A 20,676-nucleotide genomic window follows, 5' to 3' on the forward strand; every position below is an offset into this window, starting at 1 on the left:
AGGGAGGGGGAAGGGTAAGCTGTGACAAAGCGAAAGAGAGGCATGGACATATATACACTACCAAACGTAAGGTAGATAGATAGTGGGAAGCAGCCGCAGAGCACAGGGAGATCAGCTCGGTGCTTTGTGACCGCCTGGAGGGGTGGGATGGGGACGGTGGGAGGGAGGGAGATGCAAGAGGGAAGGGATGTGGGAACAGATGTATATGTATGACTGATTCACTTTGTTATAAAGCAGAAACTAATTTAAAAAATAAATAAATAAATAAATAAATAAATAAATAAATAAATAAATAAATTAAAAAAAAAAAACATGAAGTGGGAGGGGAAAGAATGAACACCTTTTGATCTGACTCTGCCTGTAGGATTTGGCCTGTAGGACCCACGTGAACAGACCCAGGATTGTTTAACACAATCAAAAGTGAACTTCGAATGGTTTGCTGAACACTTTGCCCCTGAGGTGGGGTCTGACGATTGCTCTTACCATTCCAGAACCAACACAAACCTCTGATTCAGCAGACGTGTGTCTCAAGTTGTAAAACTGATTTCAAGTATCATTTCCTATCCCCGTAACCCAGTGAAATAATCCTGTCATCCCGATATTTCATTGTCCGAACTATAATCAGCTCACTTCTATCTGCCAACAGAAGTGGGACAGAATCTTCTCTGTTCAGACCATATGTCCCAACTTTAAATTCAGGATACACGAATGTGAGTCCTATGGACTCAGCTACAGACGTGGAAAAGGATTCTGTGAAGACCATTCCATTCGGTCCTGAGGTTAAATTGCCTAAGAAACACATGAATAGGGAGGGGGAAGATAAAGCAAAAAGATCTTGGGATGAATAATGAGAAGATTCATTGGGGAGGAAACGCAGGAAGGTCAGAGCTCCTTTAAACTCTGGTGTATCCCGTTATTTAGATGCATATCATCCAGTTTGCTGATGTTTCTGGTCCTTGCTTCCCTGTACCCTTCTGCCCTGGGAAAAATGCTTTAGACGAGCCAAGCAAAAGTCCCAACTGCTCAGCTTTTCAGAGTCACAGTGACCAGTGGGGACCCAGATCTCAACAAATTTGATTTAATTTCCTAAGGAACAGGGCCTGAGAACACTACTGTTGGGGGTACTTGGCTAAGTGTTTGTATCATCTGTCATTTAGGACAGAAGACTTGAAGACAAACCCCAGTTTTATGTCCCAAAAAACTTCCAACAGGGGGATGAATTTTCAGGACAACTTCACTGTCCAACCTGTTTAATAAATGTCCAGTCCCCACACCCTCCTTATGTATTTTCTCTGTGTTATTTTTCTCCTGATTACCAAGTGTGCTTGTTTTACTTACTTGTTTACTGATGTGGCTTCCACCTCGCCCCTAGAACGTACATTTCACACCTAACCTAGGAAAGAAGTTCCTTGCCCAGAGTAGGTGCTCAGTGGAGATCTGTTGAGCGAAGGGAAGAATGAACTTGCTTATCTACAGGATCTGGATGGGGACAGGAGGAAGTTCAGGTTGAGACCCACCAACGGATCTTCAGTCGTCCCCTCTCCCCTTCCTCCCTGGGATGCTCCTGACATATGCTACAAGAGTCTCTTGTTTTCCACCTCTTTGCAGAGCATTGGCTGTGATGACTACCTAGGCTCCGACAAAGTCGTGGACAAATGCGGGGTGTGCGGAGGCGATAACACGGGCTGTCAGGTTGTGTCGGGTGTGTTTAAGCATGCCCTCACCAGCCTGGGCTACCACCGAGTTGTTGAGATTCCTCAAGGAGCCACAAAAATCAACATCACCGAGATGTACAAGAGCAACAACTATTTGGGTAAGCTTGATCTTTTTCCAGAGGAAACCAGCTGTCCCTACAAGATGATTTATTCCTTCCACGACTGTGACACGGCAGTGTCCAGAGGTCCTTGGACCTGTAGAAGGTGCCACTGGGGAATGCCAAAGCACTACCTGGCCTCCCCTTGAAATGATATGGAGAAAGTAAAAAAGTCCTTCTTGCAAGGAAATGTTTAATATCTACATATTTAAACCAGTCTTTCTTCCTTCCAAGAGAAACAAGGCTATGAAATCAGAAATGGCCTAAATGTTTCTCTGAAATAGGGGAGGCTCTTTGAAATGGCAAGAGATCTACCAGTCTTTTTTCTGTTGGAATTTAAGGGGGACAGGGGCAGTTGATGATCCTGTCCGGACTCTCACTCTGCGGAGGTCTAAAGCAAAAGCCATTTTTCTCTTCTTTCTGCTTCATCAGCCTGGGGCAACAGTATGTGTGTGTCTTTGGAACAGCTGCAGAACCCGTCAGCGATCATTTTGGGCAATATCATCAATATTGGGAGACCATTTTTAACCCATTTTCCCACAAAAGGAGATCTTTGTTGATTCTTCCTTCTCTGTTTCTGGCTGATTTTATGCAAAGCAAATCAGGTCCTGCAAGTTAACTTTTAGCAGTTCTAATTCATGTAAACATGGACAAACCAGTTAACAAATAGCATAAGGAAAGCAATTTCTTAAAAACATTTAATGAACAGCAATATACATGTTTATTTTTTTGATCATTTATTTAACAGAAATTTAAATAGCACAGACTGTATACTAGGCACTATTCTTGGTGCTGTACAGGTATTAAATCATTGAACCCTCCCAACAACCCTAGGAGATGGGAGCTATTCCCCTCACCATTTCATACATAAGGAGACAGGCACAGGGCGATTATGTAACTTGACAAGGCCACACAGCAAGGAAGAGGTGGAGCTGGGATTCAAAGCCAGGCAGTCTATCTCCAAGCGTGGTAGTCTACCAAGACATAACACCCATGAGCAGTTCTGGTACACCATTGGCCATGCAGCAGTCAATGGTTGCAGCAACTGAGAGATCATTAATTTTATAAATTCGAGTACCAGGATCATCCCAGAAGATAACCCAAGAACTCTAGATTCTGAAGCTCTGCCATCTTTGTCTGGGCAAATGCATCCAAAATTAGCTTCACTTGGTTTTATTGGTGAGAGGAGGAACGGATGGCAGATGGGACTCTGAAACAAACCCAATTAAAGTGGAAAGCTATTACATTTGCTCTGGAAAACCCAGGAGCCACCAAAGTGGCAATAAGGCTAGTTTCCCCCGAGTTGTTTGTGTGTTATTTTTATTTGCATAAAAAAAAGTCTTTTCGCTTCCTTCCTTTTGTACTATTAAAAGAGCAAATCTTCATAGACATCCTGTTCCTAGAATGGAAAATGTTCTTTGAGGGATTGCTTTAAGTGTGATTGTGTTCAAATGCACCAGCAAACAATGCCACTTTTTGTGAGCTTTGCGTAGTTTTTAGTAATTTCCCTGGCTCGAATTAGTTCTATTCAGTAAGTGGCTTTTAAGCTGTGCCTTCCGAAGGTAAAATAGATAATCTGGGTGATTACCCACCAGATGTCTGAGTGGAAACTGCTCTCAGAGCCTCAGTGTTTTCATCTAGAATATGGGACTAAGAATCTGGACCTTATAAGTATTCATGAGAATCCATAGGATAACAGATATCCAGGACCCCACCGAGCCCCTGGCACTTACTAGCAGTTGACAAATGTTCAGTCTCTTTCTTTTGTCTCAGAGAGCTTGTCAGTATTTCAAAGCTTCATGGAATACAAATTCCCTAATTCCCTGAAATTCCCTAAAAAAGATGCAGAGGAGGCAGAGGAGAATGGGAGTACCCAGAATCAATGGAAGAGTGATTCAGAAAATCATGTTCAACTTCTTATGCCCAGTGACCAGTGGGGTGCATGAGAAATCCAGAGTCCATGGCAGTATGACGTGATGCCATGTGGCCAGAGTGGGGAGAGTAGAGATAGAAGAACAGGCGAGGGTGAAAGGAGTTTCCAGAGGTGATGAACAGGGCCTCCTGTTTAGGGCACTTAAGCATCACTTGGGATGTAGCATCACCCAGAGGCTCTTTTTTTTTTCCTTCTTTCCTTCTATTATTGAGATTTAATTCGCCTACCATAAAATTCATTCTTTTAAAGCTCACGGTGGATGGGACGGTCTTTTTCTCATCACAGGTGTTCTCTTCCCCTATTCCACTTAATCCTATGAAATTTCCTGTTCTGGGAAGTCTATATATGTTCAAAGTTAAACTGCATGCAATTGTTTGAGATTATGTGTAAGCTATTAGAGCACAGGTCTATCAAGCTATTTTTGAACTTTCCAATGACTGTATTTCACATTATACATTTTCAAACATTGAAACATTTTTCTTTCTTTTTTTTCTTTTCTTGAAACATTTTTCAAAGAGGTATGTAATAGGGTTCTCCACAATCTTCCAGGTCATGATAAAAGTTTTGGTTTTCTTACCTTGTGATTTCTGGCTATGTAAACTGTGTTTTGTACAAAAATTTGACTTGATGCACAAAACTGATTTGGCTGTCTGTGTACATTTGTTCTGCATAATACACAATGTAGAGGAAATGGATAGTTCAAATGTGTATAATTGCTTTTAAAAAATGCACACCTTTAACAAGTTTTTTCAGTTGCCCTATTGTTTTCCTGAATGGCCTGTGGGTTATTAGTAATAAAAATCAAATTTGCCTTGTGAAATACTTGGAATTGTTAAAATGACTGACTCTCCAAACTTGATAGAGATAGAAAGTAGATTTCTATGAAAACAGAAGGACTTATATTATTAGTGCTGGAGAAGGTGGTTTAATCACCTCATTTTTAAAGGTTTTTTTAAAACCCACAATATTTAAATGACTTATTCTAGGCTATTCGCTTAGTTAATAATAATAGTCATGCTACACGTATAGTACTTTAGTCTCCAAGTGTTTTCACATGCATGGTCTTCTGACTTTTAAAAATGGACATTCTTTACTTTGCTTGGTTCAAAAAAGATCTGGAGTTATTTACTAAAGATGCAATTATTGAGTTAGTATGTGAAAATTGAAATTTAAAAATCAAAAACTTTGGAAAAATATCTGTTCAGGCCTTTTGCCTATTTTTAATTGGGTTGTTTGGTTTTTCTGATATTGAGTTGTATGAGCTATTTATATATTTTGGATATTAACCCCTTATTGGTCATAGCATTTGCAAATATTTTCTCCCATTCAATAGGTTGTCATTTTGTTTTGTTGATGGTTTCCTTTCCTGTGCAAAAACTTTTAAGTTTAATTAGGTCCCATTTGTTTATTTTTGCTTTTTTTTTCCTTTGCCTTAGGAGACAGATTCAAAAATATATTGCTACAATTTGTGTCAAAGAGTGTTCTGCCTATGTTTTCTTCTAGGAAACATTTAGGTCCTACATTTAGGTCTTTAATCCATTTTGACTTTACTTTTGTATATGGTGAGAAAATGTTCTAGTTTCATTCTTTTACATAGCTGCCCAGTTTTTCCAGCACCATTTATTGAAGAGACTATCTTTTTCCCATTGTATATTCTTGTCTCCTTTGTCATAGATTAATTGACCATAAGTGTATGGGTTTATTTCTCTGCTCTCTTTTCTGTTCCATTTATCTATGTGTCTGTTCTTGTGCCAGTACCATACTGTTTTGATGACTGTAGTTTTATAGTATAATCTGAAGTCAAAGAGTGTGATGCCTCCAGCTTTTTTTTTTTTTTCCTCAAGATTGGTTTGGCTATTCTTGGTCTTTTGTGGTTCTACATAAATTTTAGGAGGATTTGTTCTAGTTCTGTGAAAAATGTCATGGAGAAGACATAGAGATGGCCAAAAGACACATGAAAAGATACTCAACATTACTAATCATCAGAGAAATGCAAATCAAAACCACAATGAGTTATCACCTCACACCTGTCAAAATGGTTATCATCAAAAAGACCACAAATAACAAATTTTTGCAAGGATATGAAGAAAAGGGAACCCTCCTACATTGTTGATGGGAATGTAAATTGATGCAGCCACTGTGGAAAACAATATGGAGTGTCCTCAAAAAACTAAAAATAGAGTTACCATATGATCCAGCAATCCCACTCCTGGGTATATATTGGAAGAAGAGGAAAACACTAATACTAAAAGTTATATGCACCCTAATGTTCACAGCAGCATTACTTACAGTAGCCAAGATATGGAAGCAACCTAAATGTCCATCAGCAGATGAATGGATAAAGAACATGTGGTACAAAAAATTAGATATTACTCAGCCATAAAAAAAAGAATAAAATCTTGCAATTTGCAACAACATGGAATGGGAGGGTATTATGCTTAGTGAAATAAGTCAGACAGAGAAAGACAAAGACTGTATGTTATCACTTATAGGTGGAACCTAAAAAATGAAACAAATATATATGGAATCTAGAAAAGTGGTTCAGATGAACCTATTTGCAGGGCAGGAATAGAAACGCAGACGTAGAGAATGGACATGTGGGCACAGGGGTGATGGGGAGGGTGGGATGAAATGGAAGATTAGGTTTGACATAAATACACTACCATGTGTAAAATAGATAGCTAGTAGGAACCTGCTATATAGCGCAGGGAGTTCAGTTTGATGTTCTGTGATTATCTAGATGGGTGGGATGGTGGGGGAGGGAGGTCCAAGAGGCAGGGGATATATGTATACATATAGCTGATTCACTTTATTGTACAGCAGAAACTAACACAATATTGTAAAGCAATTATACGCCAATTTAAAAAAATGAATGAATGTAACAAAACAGAAACAGACTTACAGATATAGAGAACAAACTAGTGGTTACCAATGGGGAGAGGGAAGGGGGATGGGCAAGATAGGGGTATGGGATCAAGAGATACAAACTACTATGTATAAAATAAAAAAGCAACAAAGATATATTGTACAGCACAGGGAATATAGCCAATATTTTATAATAACTTTAAATGGAGTATAATCTATAAAAATATTGAATCAGTATGTTGAACATGTGAAACATATAATATTGTAAATCAACTATATTTCAATTTTAAAAAATCAAAACCTTCACAGAAGAAAGAGGCATATATACCAAAAGCCTTGGCTAATATGTAAATAGCGATGGAGCATTCGACCTGACTCTTGAGTTTATGGCTTTCTTGGGTTTGGCCATCAAGAACTGGACCTGCTGGACTCAGATTCTGAAAGCCTGAGTTCTGGCCCTGGCCCTGCCATAACTCACAAGAGGTTCTGGCCCATATGTAGCTGGGAAGACAGGCCAGCTCAGCACCTCGTGATGCTTACTATTTCTCTGAGCAAAGCTGAAGAAATCACGACATTTAATGATACACAGATTTCAGGAGATAAGATGTTTATCTGTCTCATTTTAGGTTGGAAACCAATGAAGTTCTGCAGAAATGAGCTCCACTTTTCAGTGTTTATTTGAATTTTTCACATGCTCCAAAATATAGACTAGCTGGTAGATTATAGATTCCTAGATCTTTTTTTTTTCATGGAAAATACTTTAGAACCAGTGTATCTATTGTAAACTATGTAGTCTCCTTTTCCACTTGAATTATTCTGAACCCTGCTCTTTGGAAATAAAAAGTTAAATCTAATTTTATTAAAATGATTGACATTTTATATTACTTGCCTCTTCCTTAATAAGATGTTGTGAAATTATTTTAGCTGAAATATCAAAGTTTGGCATAGTTCAGCCAGCTCAATTTACTAATGTCATTATGTAACAGTTAAGAAATCAGACATAAAAGCATACCAAGCAAAAATTGATTCTACAGGACATGTTCTACCTGCCAACATGTTTACACTGTCATAGAGCTTTAGACTTAGAAGGGATTTTTTTTGTTTTTGAAGATTTATAAACTTTTAAAAATGAACTGGCAGACTTCCCTAGTGGCGTAATGGTTAAGAATCCGCCTGCCAATGCAGGGGACATGGGTTCAAGCCCTGGTCCAGGAAGATCTCACGTGCTGTGGAGCAACTGAGCCTGTGAGCCGCAATTACTGAGCCTGCGCTCTAGAGTCCGAGAGCCACAACTACTGACCCTGCATGCCACAACTACTGAAACCCGCGTGCTCAGAGCCCGTGCTCCACAACAGGAGAAGGCACCACAATAAGAAGCCCACACACCACAACAAAGAGTAGCCCCCGCTCGCCACAACTAGAGAAAGCCCACGCGCAGCAACAAAGACCCAACACAGCCAAAAATAAATAAATAAATAAAATTTTTTTAAAAATTAAAATAAACTGGCAAGGGCTTCCCTGGTGGCGCAGTGGTTGAGAGTCCGCCTGCCGATGCAGGGGACATGGGTTCATGCCCTGGTCCGGGAGGATCCCACATGCCGTGGAGCGGCTGGGCCTGTGAGCCATGGCCGCTGAGCCTGCGCATCCGGAGCCTGTGCTCCGCAACGGGAGAGGCCACAGCAGTGAGAGGCCCGCGTACCGCAAAAAAATAAAATAAAATAAAAATAAAAAAAATAAACTGGCAATACCTTTACTTTTAAGCACGTTTTCTTAAAAGTTTTAAACAATGAAAGTAGTGGTCAGCATTTTAAAAATCAAGTATCATGGATCATCTGTAATTTGCAAGCCTTTAATTTGTTAGTTGAGCAGCTTTCTATGTGGGAAAGACTAGAATATTTAAATAATATGATGCCTCACATTTGTATGATGATTAATTCCAAAGATTTAGTCACATGCATTGTAAAAAATTTGAACAATACAGGTGATATAGAGCAAAAGAGATGAAATTCTTTTTCCATGCCAACCTCACACTTGATCCACCGGTTTCAAGTGTAAAGATGGATATAAAGGACCGCTCTTAACACATCAGTGTATACCCTCCAGTCCTTTGTGGAAATACAAATAAATATATATTTTCTAAAATCCATGTTACTATATACACTTTCTGCAATGTGCTCCTTTATTTTAATGTTATATCATGATAACTTTTCATAGCAATGCATATAATAAGCTAATTCATTATTTTTGAGTAAAGAATATTCCATACAACAGATGTAACCTAATTTATTTAAGCATTTTCCTACTGAGGAATATTGAGACTGGCTCCAGTTTTCTAATATTGCAAATAATACTTTCGATTTGTTGTTCAAGATGGCAGACTGCATACATGAGTTTTTCTTCCCTTCCTCCCAAGGTTCCATCAAAATGACACTAAAGGAATAAGAGAAGGTACAACATACAACCACCAAAAAAATGGGGGGGGGCATCTATTACATGATTTTAACAAATTTCTGGAACAAATTCTCAAGAGTAGGTGAAAGAAATTTCACTAATAGAGCAAAGGAAATCACAGCCTAGGTAGCAGAGGGGACTGTGATAAAGGGGGGTTGACCTGCATGTAGAGCCCCATGAGCCTGTGAGTCTGGGGGACAGCAGGTAAAATGGAAGGTGGGAGGGGAGAATGGAGCTGAAAAACAGGGAAACAGTGAACAAACGTGTATGTGAGCAGGCAGCCCACACACACACGTTCAGAATGCTGGCACTGACTTCCTCATTCAAAAGGGCGTGGGTGAGAGGGTTGGTGCTCCAAGACCTCAGTATTCATTCTGGAATTGGAAGAAGGAGCTGCTGAGTGACTGGTACCCCATCTCCTAGAACTTGGCCTGTTAATAAGCTCAGCCAATGTGTACGGAGTTCTCAAGCAGCCTTCCCACCACTTTTGTCTTAAATATCAATGGATGATTGAAAATAACATGAATGGACAACCAAGGATCACTAGATATTTTTTAAAAGACTGAAAGAGAAAACCCAAGATAAATAACTGAAAAAGATGTTTCTAGAAGAAACAGCAAATTCTTGGAGAAGAAAACTTGAAGAATGGTTCTTTAACAAGTAGTGCTTCCATGAATATCCTAATACATGTATCCTTTCATACTTACATAAATATTTCTATAGGATAGACTCCTAGAAATAGAATTTATAGGTCAAATGGAATGAACACTTAAAATTCTGAAAGATAAAGCAAAATTCCTCTCCACATTTGGTTGTACCCATTTATACCCCCACCAAAAGTTCATGAAAGAACCATTTCTCCACACCTTTACCAACACTAAATATTATGAATGTACCTAATTTTTAGTATAGCTTTTTAATTTACATTTCCCTGACCACTCATTTTTGTTATTTGTACTCCTTCTATGAATTTGCTATGAATTGTGTTTGTAGTTTTCTTGCTGATTTTAAGAACTCATATATGTTATGAATAATAACCGTTCTCTTTGTGTATGTTTATTCGTCTTTATCTTGTGTTTCAACTCTGCTTATGATATCTATTGTTCTGTGGAGAAAATTTTAGTCTTTTTTTAGTCAAATCTATCAATCATCTTTTTATGGCTAGTGGATTTTGTCTTACATAGGAAGAGCTACCCACCTCCAACATCATAAAATTATTCTCTAATATTTTCTCCTATTACTTTTATAATCTCTTTTTATATTTAAACATTTAATCCATCTGGAATTAATTTTTGTGTGCAGTGTGAGGTAGGGAGCTGTCTTTTTCCTAATAGATAGACATTATTGTCCCAACACTGCTTATTAAATTTCCCTCACTAATTTGAAATGACACCTCTACCATATATTAAATTTAAATATCTGTAGATATACCTGTGAATTCTCAGTTCAGGTCTGTTGATCTATCTGTCTCTTCCTCCTTTAGTACCATTTTTTTCATTACTGTAATTTCATATGTTTTAAATTTTTGTAGGTCAACTCTCTGACTCCTCCCAAATGCTTTGTTTTTCCTAAATTTTCTTGGGTCTTCCTGTACATTTGTTCTACATACACTTTACAAATCAATTTGTCAAAATCTATAAAACTTCCGTTGAGATTTTAATTGAAAGTGCAATAAACTTATGGACTAATTTGAAGAAGAAAAAACTGTCTTCACAATATTGACTTATTTGATTCCAGAGCATAGTATATCTCCTTGTTTTATGTTCTTTAATAAAATGTCTTTACCTAGACTTTGCTTATGTTTTATTAGGTTTATGCTATAGTTTTTCCTAATATGGGATAAGATTTTTATTCCATTATATTTCCAATTACTTGTGCTAATGCATATTACATCAGTTTACTTATTTATTTTGTACCTGTACACCTTGCTAGACTCTTTTAACAATTCTAATAGAATTGTTTTTCAGTTATTTAACGTGGATTTTCTAGGCGGAAAATCATGATATCTGTAGATAATATTAATGTTATCTTCCCTTGAAGTATTCTACCTCCTATTTCTTTCATATGTTGTTGCACTTAAAGACTCAGACCTCTAAAAATTTTTGGAATAATCATACTGATAGTGGACTTCTTTATCATGTTTCTGACAATGGGAATGCTTCTAATAGATGTTTGCTGAAGATTCTGATAGATACCTCTTATCAAAGTAAGGAATTTTCTTTACATAACTAACTTTTAAGAATTTTTATTGTAATTTGCCCTTGTTTTTGTTTTTGCTCCAGTGACTGATTATCCTTAGTTGTCAATTTACATTTATAAAGTTAATGAGTATTTGTTTATTATAGGTATATTAAGTGGTTTCCTTCAGTTACTACAGTAGACTGAATGCTCACATCCTTCCCAGATTCATTTGTTGAAACCTCCAAGGTGGTGGTATTGGGAGGTGAGGCCTTTGGGAGATGATTAGGTCATGAGGGCAGAACCTTCATGAATGGAATTAGTGCCCTTATAAAAGAGGCCCCAGAGAGATCCCTGACCCCTTTCTGCCATGTGAGGTTACAGGGAAAAGAGTCATCTAGGAAGTAGGCTCTCATCAGTCACTGAACCTACCAACACCTTTATCTTATACTTCCCAGCCCCCAAAACTGTGAGAAATAAATTTCTATTGTTTACAAGCCACCCAGTCAGTGATATATTGCTCTAGTGACCCAAACAGACTAAGACACTTACCTTTCCTTAAAATGGAACAAACCTCAGTATGCTGTCAGTCTGCTGTCTGAGAGGTTTCCTCTGAGTGTGTATGGGCAAGTGGCAACACGGAGTAGATACAAAACCACTACCTCCTAGAGGTATGCAAGGATTCAGTAGGATAATAAATATAAAGCTTCTAACATGGCAAGGGCTTAATTCATAGTTTCCCTTTCTTATCTCAAGGTTCCAATATTTATCAATGACTGCTTAACAAAACTCTACTTTTCCTTGTAATGGCTAAATAGAAAACAGCCTTCTCTTCCAGAAGCCAGAAGCCTCTAGGATTATGCTGGCTGAAGTGTAAAAATTTGTACCTTTCGGGCTTCCCTGGTGGCGCAGTGGTTGAGAGTCCGCCTGCCGATGCAGGGGACACGGGTTTGTGCCCCGGTCCGGGAAGATCCCACATGCTGCAGAGCGGCTGGGCCCGTGAGCCATGGCCGCTGGGCCTGCGCGTCCGGAGCCTGTGCTCCGCCACGGGAGAGGCCACAACAGTGAGAGGCCTGCGTACCGCAAAAAAAAAAAAAAAAAATTTGTACCTTTCTTCTTAGACATCAAAAGCCTACCTGATTTAACTTAATTGCTCTAGTTATGTGTCCTTATGCCCCACCACCCACCAACTGTCTCTCTAGGAGTAATTCCTTCTTCCCAGCAGAACAAAGAAAGAAACACAAGTGAACACATGTGTTCAGCATCTCCCCTGTGATGACCTCATTCTAATCAGAAAATGGTTTCTTTTAAACCCACAGACATAGAAAACAAACTTACGGTTACCAAAGGGGAAAGGTGGGGGGAGGGATAAAGTAAGAGTTTGGGATTAACAGATACACACTACTGTATCTAAAACAGATAAACAACAAGGACTTATTGTTTAGCACAGAGAACTCTACTCAATATTCTGTGATAACCTATAAGGGAAAAGAATCTGAAAATGAATAGATATATACCTGAATCACTGTGCTGTACACCTGAAACTAACACGACTTGTAAATCAACTATACTCCAATAAAAAGAGAAGAAAATGGCTTCTTTGTGGTACACACTTATAATCACGTATTTACTCCTTCCACCTCCACCTCAGACTGCATCCAGTGCTTCGAGTGACATTTCTCTGCTCTTGTTCCTATGTCACCTCCACTTCTTGATTTGTCTTCCATTCAGTCCAGCGTTGCCCATTGAAATTGCCCTTTGCAAAACTACCATTTCTGACTGGGATGCTTTTGGACAAGTTTGTTAATGTTTCTGAGATTCCGTTTCCTCATAGGTAAAAGAGAGAAATAGTTCTAATTTCATTGAGCCTTTGACTTCAAATGAGATGTATGTAAAATACCCAGCATCTTAGAGGTACTCAGTAACTGTTAGTTCCTTAATCTCCCTGGGTTACTGGTTCTCACCCTGGCTGCACAGTGGAATCACAGGAGGTATAATATTTGAGGTCTATTTGAAATATGCCCATGCCTTCTCCCGCCTGCAGTTTTAATAGGTCTGGGGCACGGTTTGGGTATCAGGATTTTTTAAGCTCCTAGGTGATTCCAGTGTCCTTTCAGGGTAAAAGACCATTTCCTTATACAGTGGGTCTCAACTGGGGACTATTTTGCCCCCCACCCTGATACCCATTCATGTGGCAATACCTGGAGACATCTTTGATTGTTACTACTTAGGTAAGGTTAGGGGTTGCTACTGACATCTGGTGAGTAGAGGCCAGGGCTGGTGCTAAGCATCCTACAATGCACAGGATAGCCCCGCAGCAAAGAATTATCCAGCCCCAAGTGTCATTAGTGCTGAGATGAGAAACCCTGGCCAATGCGATCACTAAGATCTCTTTTGGTGCTAAAGTTTCATGGGTCACTTATTTCAGAGTGGTGTCTTAATGATAATAATAAATGTCTAAGGTGCTATTGGAATGACTGTTCTATCTACCATTAAGTTTGTGTTTGTCAGCTCACTCTGAATTCTTAGTTCCCAAATCCAAGCCCTCTCCTTCATTTTACCTTCAATCTTTCACTCGGTCTGTTGGTTGTGGGCCCCTGGGTTACAGCCCCGTCAACAGAAGTTCCAGCTTAGAACACCTTCCTACACCTTACAACAGCTGCCTTTCTGGAATCTGTAGTCCTTGCTTGCTTTCTTAATACATGGCAGAACAATAAAAGACAGAAGATAAAAGGAAAAGCAAAGAGAGATTTTTCCTTTGGACTCCCATAGGACTTTGATCATATCTCCAGTTTGGCACTCACCGTATTTTATTTTATTGTAATTTATCTATTGTAATTTGTCTGTGTACTCCTTGAAGACAAACAGTCCAGACTTAGACATTCCTTCCCTCAAGTACCCTCCAGGTGCCAGCAACTGGGATGAGTAGTGGGGATACAGAAATCAAGGCAGGCCTTGGCTCTCCTGAAGCCATTTTGGGGGTCTATGCTCAGGCATCCTTAGCCCACCTTGATCACGAGGCCTCACTTATGGTACTGGGGTCGTGTGTTACTCATAGACTGTAGGAATCCTGGGTCTGCCTGCTTCATGTAATGCAGCAGTCTCACAGTGGTGGTGGGCTGGTAGGGTCCTATCAGCATCTGCATTTAGAGCTGAGGATACTGAGCTCAGCCTGGTTGAGGGACCTGCTGAGGGGAACAATTCATGAGTGGTGGAGTCAGGTCTCAGATCCAGGCTCTGTCCTTGTTCATGACCTACGTATATGCCCGTGGCCATTGGCAGGAAAAACGTAGCTGGGGCGTGGAGGAGGACCTGTGCCTTCTCTGCCCCCCTCCCTACCGCCATGAGAAGAAAAATATGTTCTAATTCCTCACAGCCTTTTGTCCCCTCCACACTGTTCCATCCCTACCCCGACTATTACTTCAAACTTGCTGACAATCATTTGGCTTACCCTCATGTTGGAAATCCTTGGGCTAGCTTGCCAGAGTTATGTCTTAGTCACTAGACTTTCACCATCTGCCTCAACAGCATTCTTCTGAAGCTAGCCTCTTAAAGAATGTTCAGCTCTTAAAAAGTGTGGAGCATTTTGGAGAAATGAAACACCATGTGGTTTTTTTTCTCCTTTTTAAAAAATTGTGGTAAAATATCTATAAACATAAAATTTATGGTTTTAACAGTTTTAACTGTATTCTTCAGTGGCATTAAGTACATTCATATGTTGTCCAACTACCACCACTATCGGACCTTTTTTATCATCCCCAAAACTGTACCTAATAAACAATAATTCTTCATTTTCCCCTATTTCAAACCCCTGGTAACCTCTATTCTACTTTATGTCTCATGAATTTGCCTATTCTAGGTACCTCATACAAGTGGAATCACACAGTATTTGTCCTTTTGTGTCTGGATTATTTCACTTAGCATAATGTTGTCAAGACTCATCCATGTTGTAGCATGTGTCAGAAATTAATTCCTTTTTATGTATCTACCACATTTTTGTATCCACTCATCTGTTGATGGACATTTGGGTCGTTTCCACCTTTTGTCTATAGTGAATAATGCTGCTGTATAGGTATCTGTTTAGTCCCTGCTTTCATCTCTTTTGGGTATATACCTAGGAGTGGAATTGCCGGGTCATGTGATAATTCTGTGTTTACCTTTCTGAGGAATTGCACAACCGTTTTCCACAGTGGCTGCACCATTTTCTATCCCCACTAGCTACGCATGAGGGTTCCAGGTTCTCCACATCCAACGCTTCAAGCATGTTCTTAAAAGGGTATTTAAGCAGGTGATATGACATGGCCTGCTTTCAAGCATCAGGAAAGGCTGCTGAGATGGGCTTTGTGACCCCTCTCGGTTACCTGTTACAGGTAGTGGCAGCCCCAGGACACATCTCAGAGTGATATCCTGATTCGCGGCTGGAGGTTCCTCATCAATGCTGGCACATGAGAGAGGGTGATCCTTGAGCATTTGGTTTTTTACTTGGACTCAGTTCTTGCCTTCTCTTCAGCAAGAGGCTTTTATGATTCCTGTCTAAAACCAAATATTTGCCAAAGATCCCATGCCAGAGAGACAGTGGAAAGATGCTGTTATTTGTTTGAGCACTCCTAGACTTAATTTTGCATTACATACTCTCCACCCGGTGTCTGACAGCACTCTTCCCTTTGATTTAGGAAAGCTCTGATGTCCTTGCGTCTGTTTACATGGGCTTTCTTTTTACTTTTACAGTCGCTCTGCCTTGAAGAGCTTTCAGAGACGCTGGAACCAATTCTGCCCCACCTGCTTATGCTCCTTGTGTTTTCACATTTTCTACTTTTTAGTTAGCGCCTAGTTGCCTGGAAATGTAAGACTGAGTTTTGCCTCTTTGTACTTGGATTTGCCTTTTGTTTTGTGGGGAGGAGTTAAGCTGAGATTTGCCTTTGTTTTTAATTATATCATCTGTCTCAGACATATGCAAAGCACCCACACCTGCTTTTTTTGCACCTAATGGGATGCTTTCCTCAAATGCAGGAAACAGCTGTCGGGCAGGCTGGGTCTTAGATTTTTATGGAAGTGGTTTGACAGCCTTGTCCCTTCAGGGAGAATAACATTATCTCCCAGCAGCACCTGCAGACAGCATCTTCAGCAGGGCTGCTAATCGCTCCCAGGTCTCCTACCTGGATTAGGGTAATAGCTCAGAACCCATTATCTGTGCGTCCAGCATCGATAAAGCTGTCCTCAATACATCCACTCCCTAACCCACTTGGAAATGCCTCTAAGCCTTCCCTCTTTGAAGCGAAGTTTGGCTTTTTGCGGTGTGTTAGATCACTGAGCTTCCACATTAGGGAATTAATACAAGTTAAGCCTCAAGAAGAGATCTCTAAGGTTTAAACGACATTTAGTAAATATAGTTGACTTACGGAAAGAAGCAACAGCCGAGAAAAACCATAACTTCCAGACTTTCTTAACCAGCAGCTGAGGTTGCCCATGCTTTGCTGCTCCATTGTCAGTGCTGTCTTCAGAAGGCCCCCTACTTTCTCTCAAGAGTTAAAGCTTCAGAAATGGGAAACCTGCATTCTAGGATGGTCCCCCTCTTCCCTCCAGGAGAAACTGAGCACGCTTTTCCCTTCTCGCATTAAGCAGAGCTCCAGTCAGATTCTGCTCTTCCTTTAAACATTTAATTCTTGCTAATAAATCCCTGAAGGGGTGAGCTTTGAAGATAAAGTTCTTTTCTGCTGCTAGTTGTGGGCTGCTAGTTGTTACTATTATACAAACTAGTCCAGAATTATATGGTTATATATTTGCGCTTTGAGATTTTTCTGGACAAGAAATACCCTTCCACAAGCAAAGACTTTTTTTCTAACCATACCAAGCCAAGAGTGATGTCAAAGTTTTATGGCACATGCTTTTATAATTGACAGTGAACTAGATCTTAAGGGCTGTTTGGATTATATCCAGCCCATGTGATGTCCCTCATGGAGCTCATTGGCTTGAGGTGTTACTAAGATGTTCATAGATGCAATCAGAAGTTGATCAATACTTATATAGGCAGAACACTCTATGACATAAATCACAGCAAGATCCTTTTTGACCCACCTCCTAGAGAAATGGAAATAAAAACAAAAATAAACAAATGGGACCTAATGAAACTTAAAAGCTTTTGCACAGCAAAGGAAACCATAAACAAAACAAAAAGACAACCCTCAGAATGGGAGAAAATATTTGCAAATGAAGCAACTGACAAAGCATTAATCTTCAAAATATACAAGCAGCTCATGCAGCTCAATATCAAAAAAACAAACAACCCAATCCAAAAATGGGCAGAAGACCTAAATAGACGTTTCTCCAAAGAAGACATACAGATGGCCAAGAGGCACATGATGAGCTGCTCAACATCACTAATTATTAGTGAAATGCAAATCAAAACTACAATGAGGTATCACCTCACACCAGTTAGAATGACCATCATCAAAAAATCTACAAACAATAAATGCTGGAGAGGGTGTGGAGAAAAGGGAACAACACTCTTGCACTGCTGGTGGGAATGTGAATTGGTACAGCCACTATGGAGAACGGTATGGAGGTTCCTTAAAAAACTACAAATAGAAACACCATATGACCCAGCAATCCCACTACTGGGCATATACCCTGAGAAAACCATAATTCAAAAAGAGTCATGTACCAAAATGTTCATTGCAGCTCTATTTACAATAGCCCAGAGATGGAAACAACCTAAGTGTCCATCATCCGATGAATGGATAAAGAAGATGTGGCACGTATATACAATGGAATGTTACTCAGCCATAAAAAGAAACGAAATTGAGTTATTTGTAATGAGGTGGATGGACCTAGAGTCTGTCATACAGAGTGAAGTAAGTCAGAAAGAGAAAGACAAATACCGTATGCTAACACATATATATGGAATCTAAGAAAAAAATGTCATGAAGAACCTAGGGGTAAGACGGGAATAAAGACACAGACCTACTAGAGAATGGACTTGAGGATATGGGGAGGGGGAAGGGTAAGCTGTGACAAAGCGAGAGAGTGGCATGGACATATATACACTACCAAACGTAAGGTAGATAGCTAGTGGGAAGCAGCCGCATAGCACGGGGAGATCAGCTCAGTGCTTTGTGACCACCTAGAGGGGTGGGATAGGGAGGGTGGGAGGGAGGGAGATGCAAGAGGGAAGAGATATGGGAACATATGTATAGGTATAACTGATTCACTTTGTTATAAAGCAGAAAGTAACACACCATTGTAAAGCAATTATACTCCAATAAAGATGTAAAAAAATTATTTATTTATTTATTTATTTATTTTATTATTTATTTTTGGCTGCGTTGGGTCTTCGTTGCTGTACACGGGCTTTCTCTAGTTGTGGCGAGCGGGGGCTGCTCTTCCTTGCGGTGTGTGGGCTTCTCATTGCAGTGGCTTCTCGACGCGGAACACGGGCTCTAGGCGCGCGGGCTTCAGTAGCTGTGGAACGTGGGCTCAGTAGTTGTGGTGCACAGGCTTAGTTCCCGGACCAGGGCTCAAACCGTGTCCCCTGCATTGGCAGGTGGATTCTTAACCACTGTGCCAGCAGGGAAGTCCCAAGGATTGGGCTTTTAGATGTTCTGCTTTTAGTATGAATACTGACTTTCTATTTTGTCATGTGTTTTTTAAAATGTTCAACCATGTCTCAGAGACCCACAGAACATTGAAATGTCTGCTGTGAGCATAGGGAATTCTCATAGAAACATAAACCCTCAGTGCTGGTCAGCATGGGGAATCTCAGAGCCGCTGTGACACAGATCCCTCGTGGAGGGATGCAGACGTGTTTCAACCCAAGGTCCTTATGGACCTGATTAATTGATTACAATGAAATAAGTTTAGCTTTTCACCACAGACCTTTATTCCCTCTTCTCAAACACAAATGGAGAAGAAATGCATGTTTAAGGATGGAAAGCCTGACCTCTGGCCAGAACCATCAGCTGGCCTAATACTTATTTTTTGTTAAATAAGCTTTTTATTAAAGTATTAAGTGTAAATATATAGGAAAAGTCCTCGGTTCAGATTTGTACAGCTTTGATGAATTTTCACAAAGTGAACACACACTCGTGTAACTAGTACCCAGATCAAGAAATAGAACTTTATTGGCGTCCCAGGAGCACCCTGCCTCCAGTCACCTCCAAAGGAACCACTACCTTTACTGTTATCACCATAGATTAGTTTTGTCTGTTTTTTTTAAAGCCTTATATAAATATGGAATAATACAGCATATATATATTCTTTTATGTCTGGCTTGGGGGCATAGGGGTCTAAACAGTTTTACACTTAACTTGGAGAATAGTATAAAATGTGATCATAGATTTTTCCCCTAATATTTAGCCAATTTTCCAACCCAACATTTTGGATAATTTATTTATTTAACATTGGAATGTTTGGAATGTGCTACATCCTCATATTTATCCTAGGTCTATTTCATGGCTGCTTGCTCTGTTACATTTATCTTTCAAATAAACTCCATACCACATTTTGACTGTTGCAGCTTTAAAATGTGTTTTAATATTTAGCATGGCAAGTCTCCCCTCTTTTGCTTCTTTTTTAACACCATTTAAGATAATCTGGGGTGTTTGTATTCCAGGTGAATTTTGGAACCATTTTGTCACATTCAAAAAAAAAAATACTATTGGTGTTTTCTTGTGATTGTGTTAAATCCACTTGATAAACATGTATTGAGCACTTACTGTGTGCCAGGCTCTGTTCTAGGCGCTGGGAATACTGCAGAGAAAAAGGGCACACCCCTGCCCTGATGACAGTTACTTTCTAGTGGGGGAGATGGGAGACAAAAAAGCAAAAAGATCATTTCAGATGGAGATATGTGCTATAAAAAAAGAAAACAGGGGAAGTGGAGAATGAGTGGCTGGCTAGAGGAGCAGGGTGCTCTCTGAGTTCAGTGGTCAGAAAAGATCTCTCAAAGGAGGTGACACTTGAATTGGAACCTGCATCCTGTCTAGAATGTACCAGATCTATACATCAATTTGAGAGTAATAGACATAATTAAAACATCCAGCCTAAGAACGTAGCATTTATTTCCATTTATTCCAATAGTTTACATCTGCCAGTAAAATTTTGATATTTCTCATGTAGATTCTCTGCATTTCTTGTGAAGATTGGTCTTAGGTGTTTAACTGTATTTTGCTGTGGTATGATGATGATGATGACGATGATGGAGAATGAAATCTGTCCCTATCTTATCTTCAAATTGTTATTATCAGTATATAGGAAAGCTATGGATTTCTTACATTTACTGGCCACTTTGTGAACTTCTATTAATTCTGAGTATTTTCAATTGGTCCTCATGATTTTCTAATGATATATAAGATAGAAATAATGATGATGTTGCCTTCTTCTTTCCAACAGTCATACCTCGATTTCTTTTTCATGATATATTACCAAAAGTTTACCAAAA

The 20,676-nt window shown here is 39.6% G+C and overlaps 1 protein-coding gene across 1 annotated transcript in view; it reads left to right on the top strand.

The window, feature by feature from the left end:
- THSD4 (thrombospondin type 1 domain containing 4) overlaps positions 1 to 20,676 on the top strand; it is a 588,944-nt gene that overhangs the window by 502,946 nt on the left and 65,322 nt on the right. The window contains exon 8 of the mRNA XM_081227432.1: positions 1,609 to 1,813. Coding sequence (XP_081083558.1) covers positions 1,609 to 1,813 — 205 coding nt within the window. The remainder of the gene's footprint in view (positions 1 to 1,608; positions 1,814 to 20,676) is intronic.

This window comes from Mesoplodon bidens (assembly GCF_964165515.1).
Source record: "Mesoplodon bidens genome assembly, chromosome: 3".
Taxonomy (NCBI): Eukaryota; Metazoa; Chordata; class Mammalia; order Artiodactyla; family Ziphiidae; genus Mesoplodon; species Mesoplodon bidens.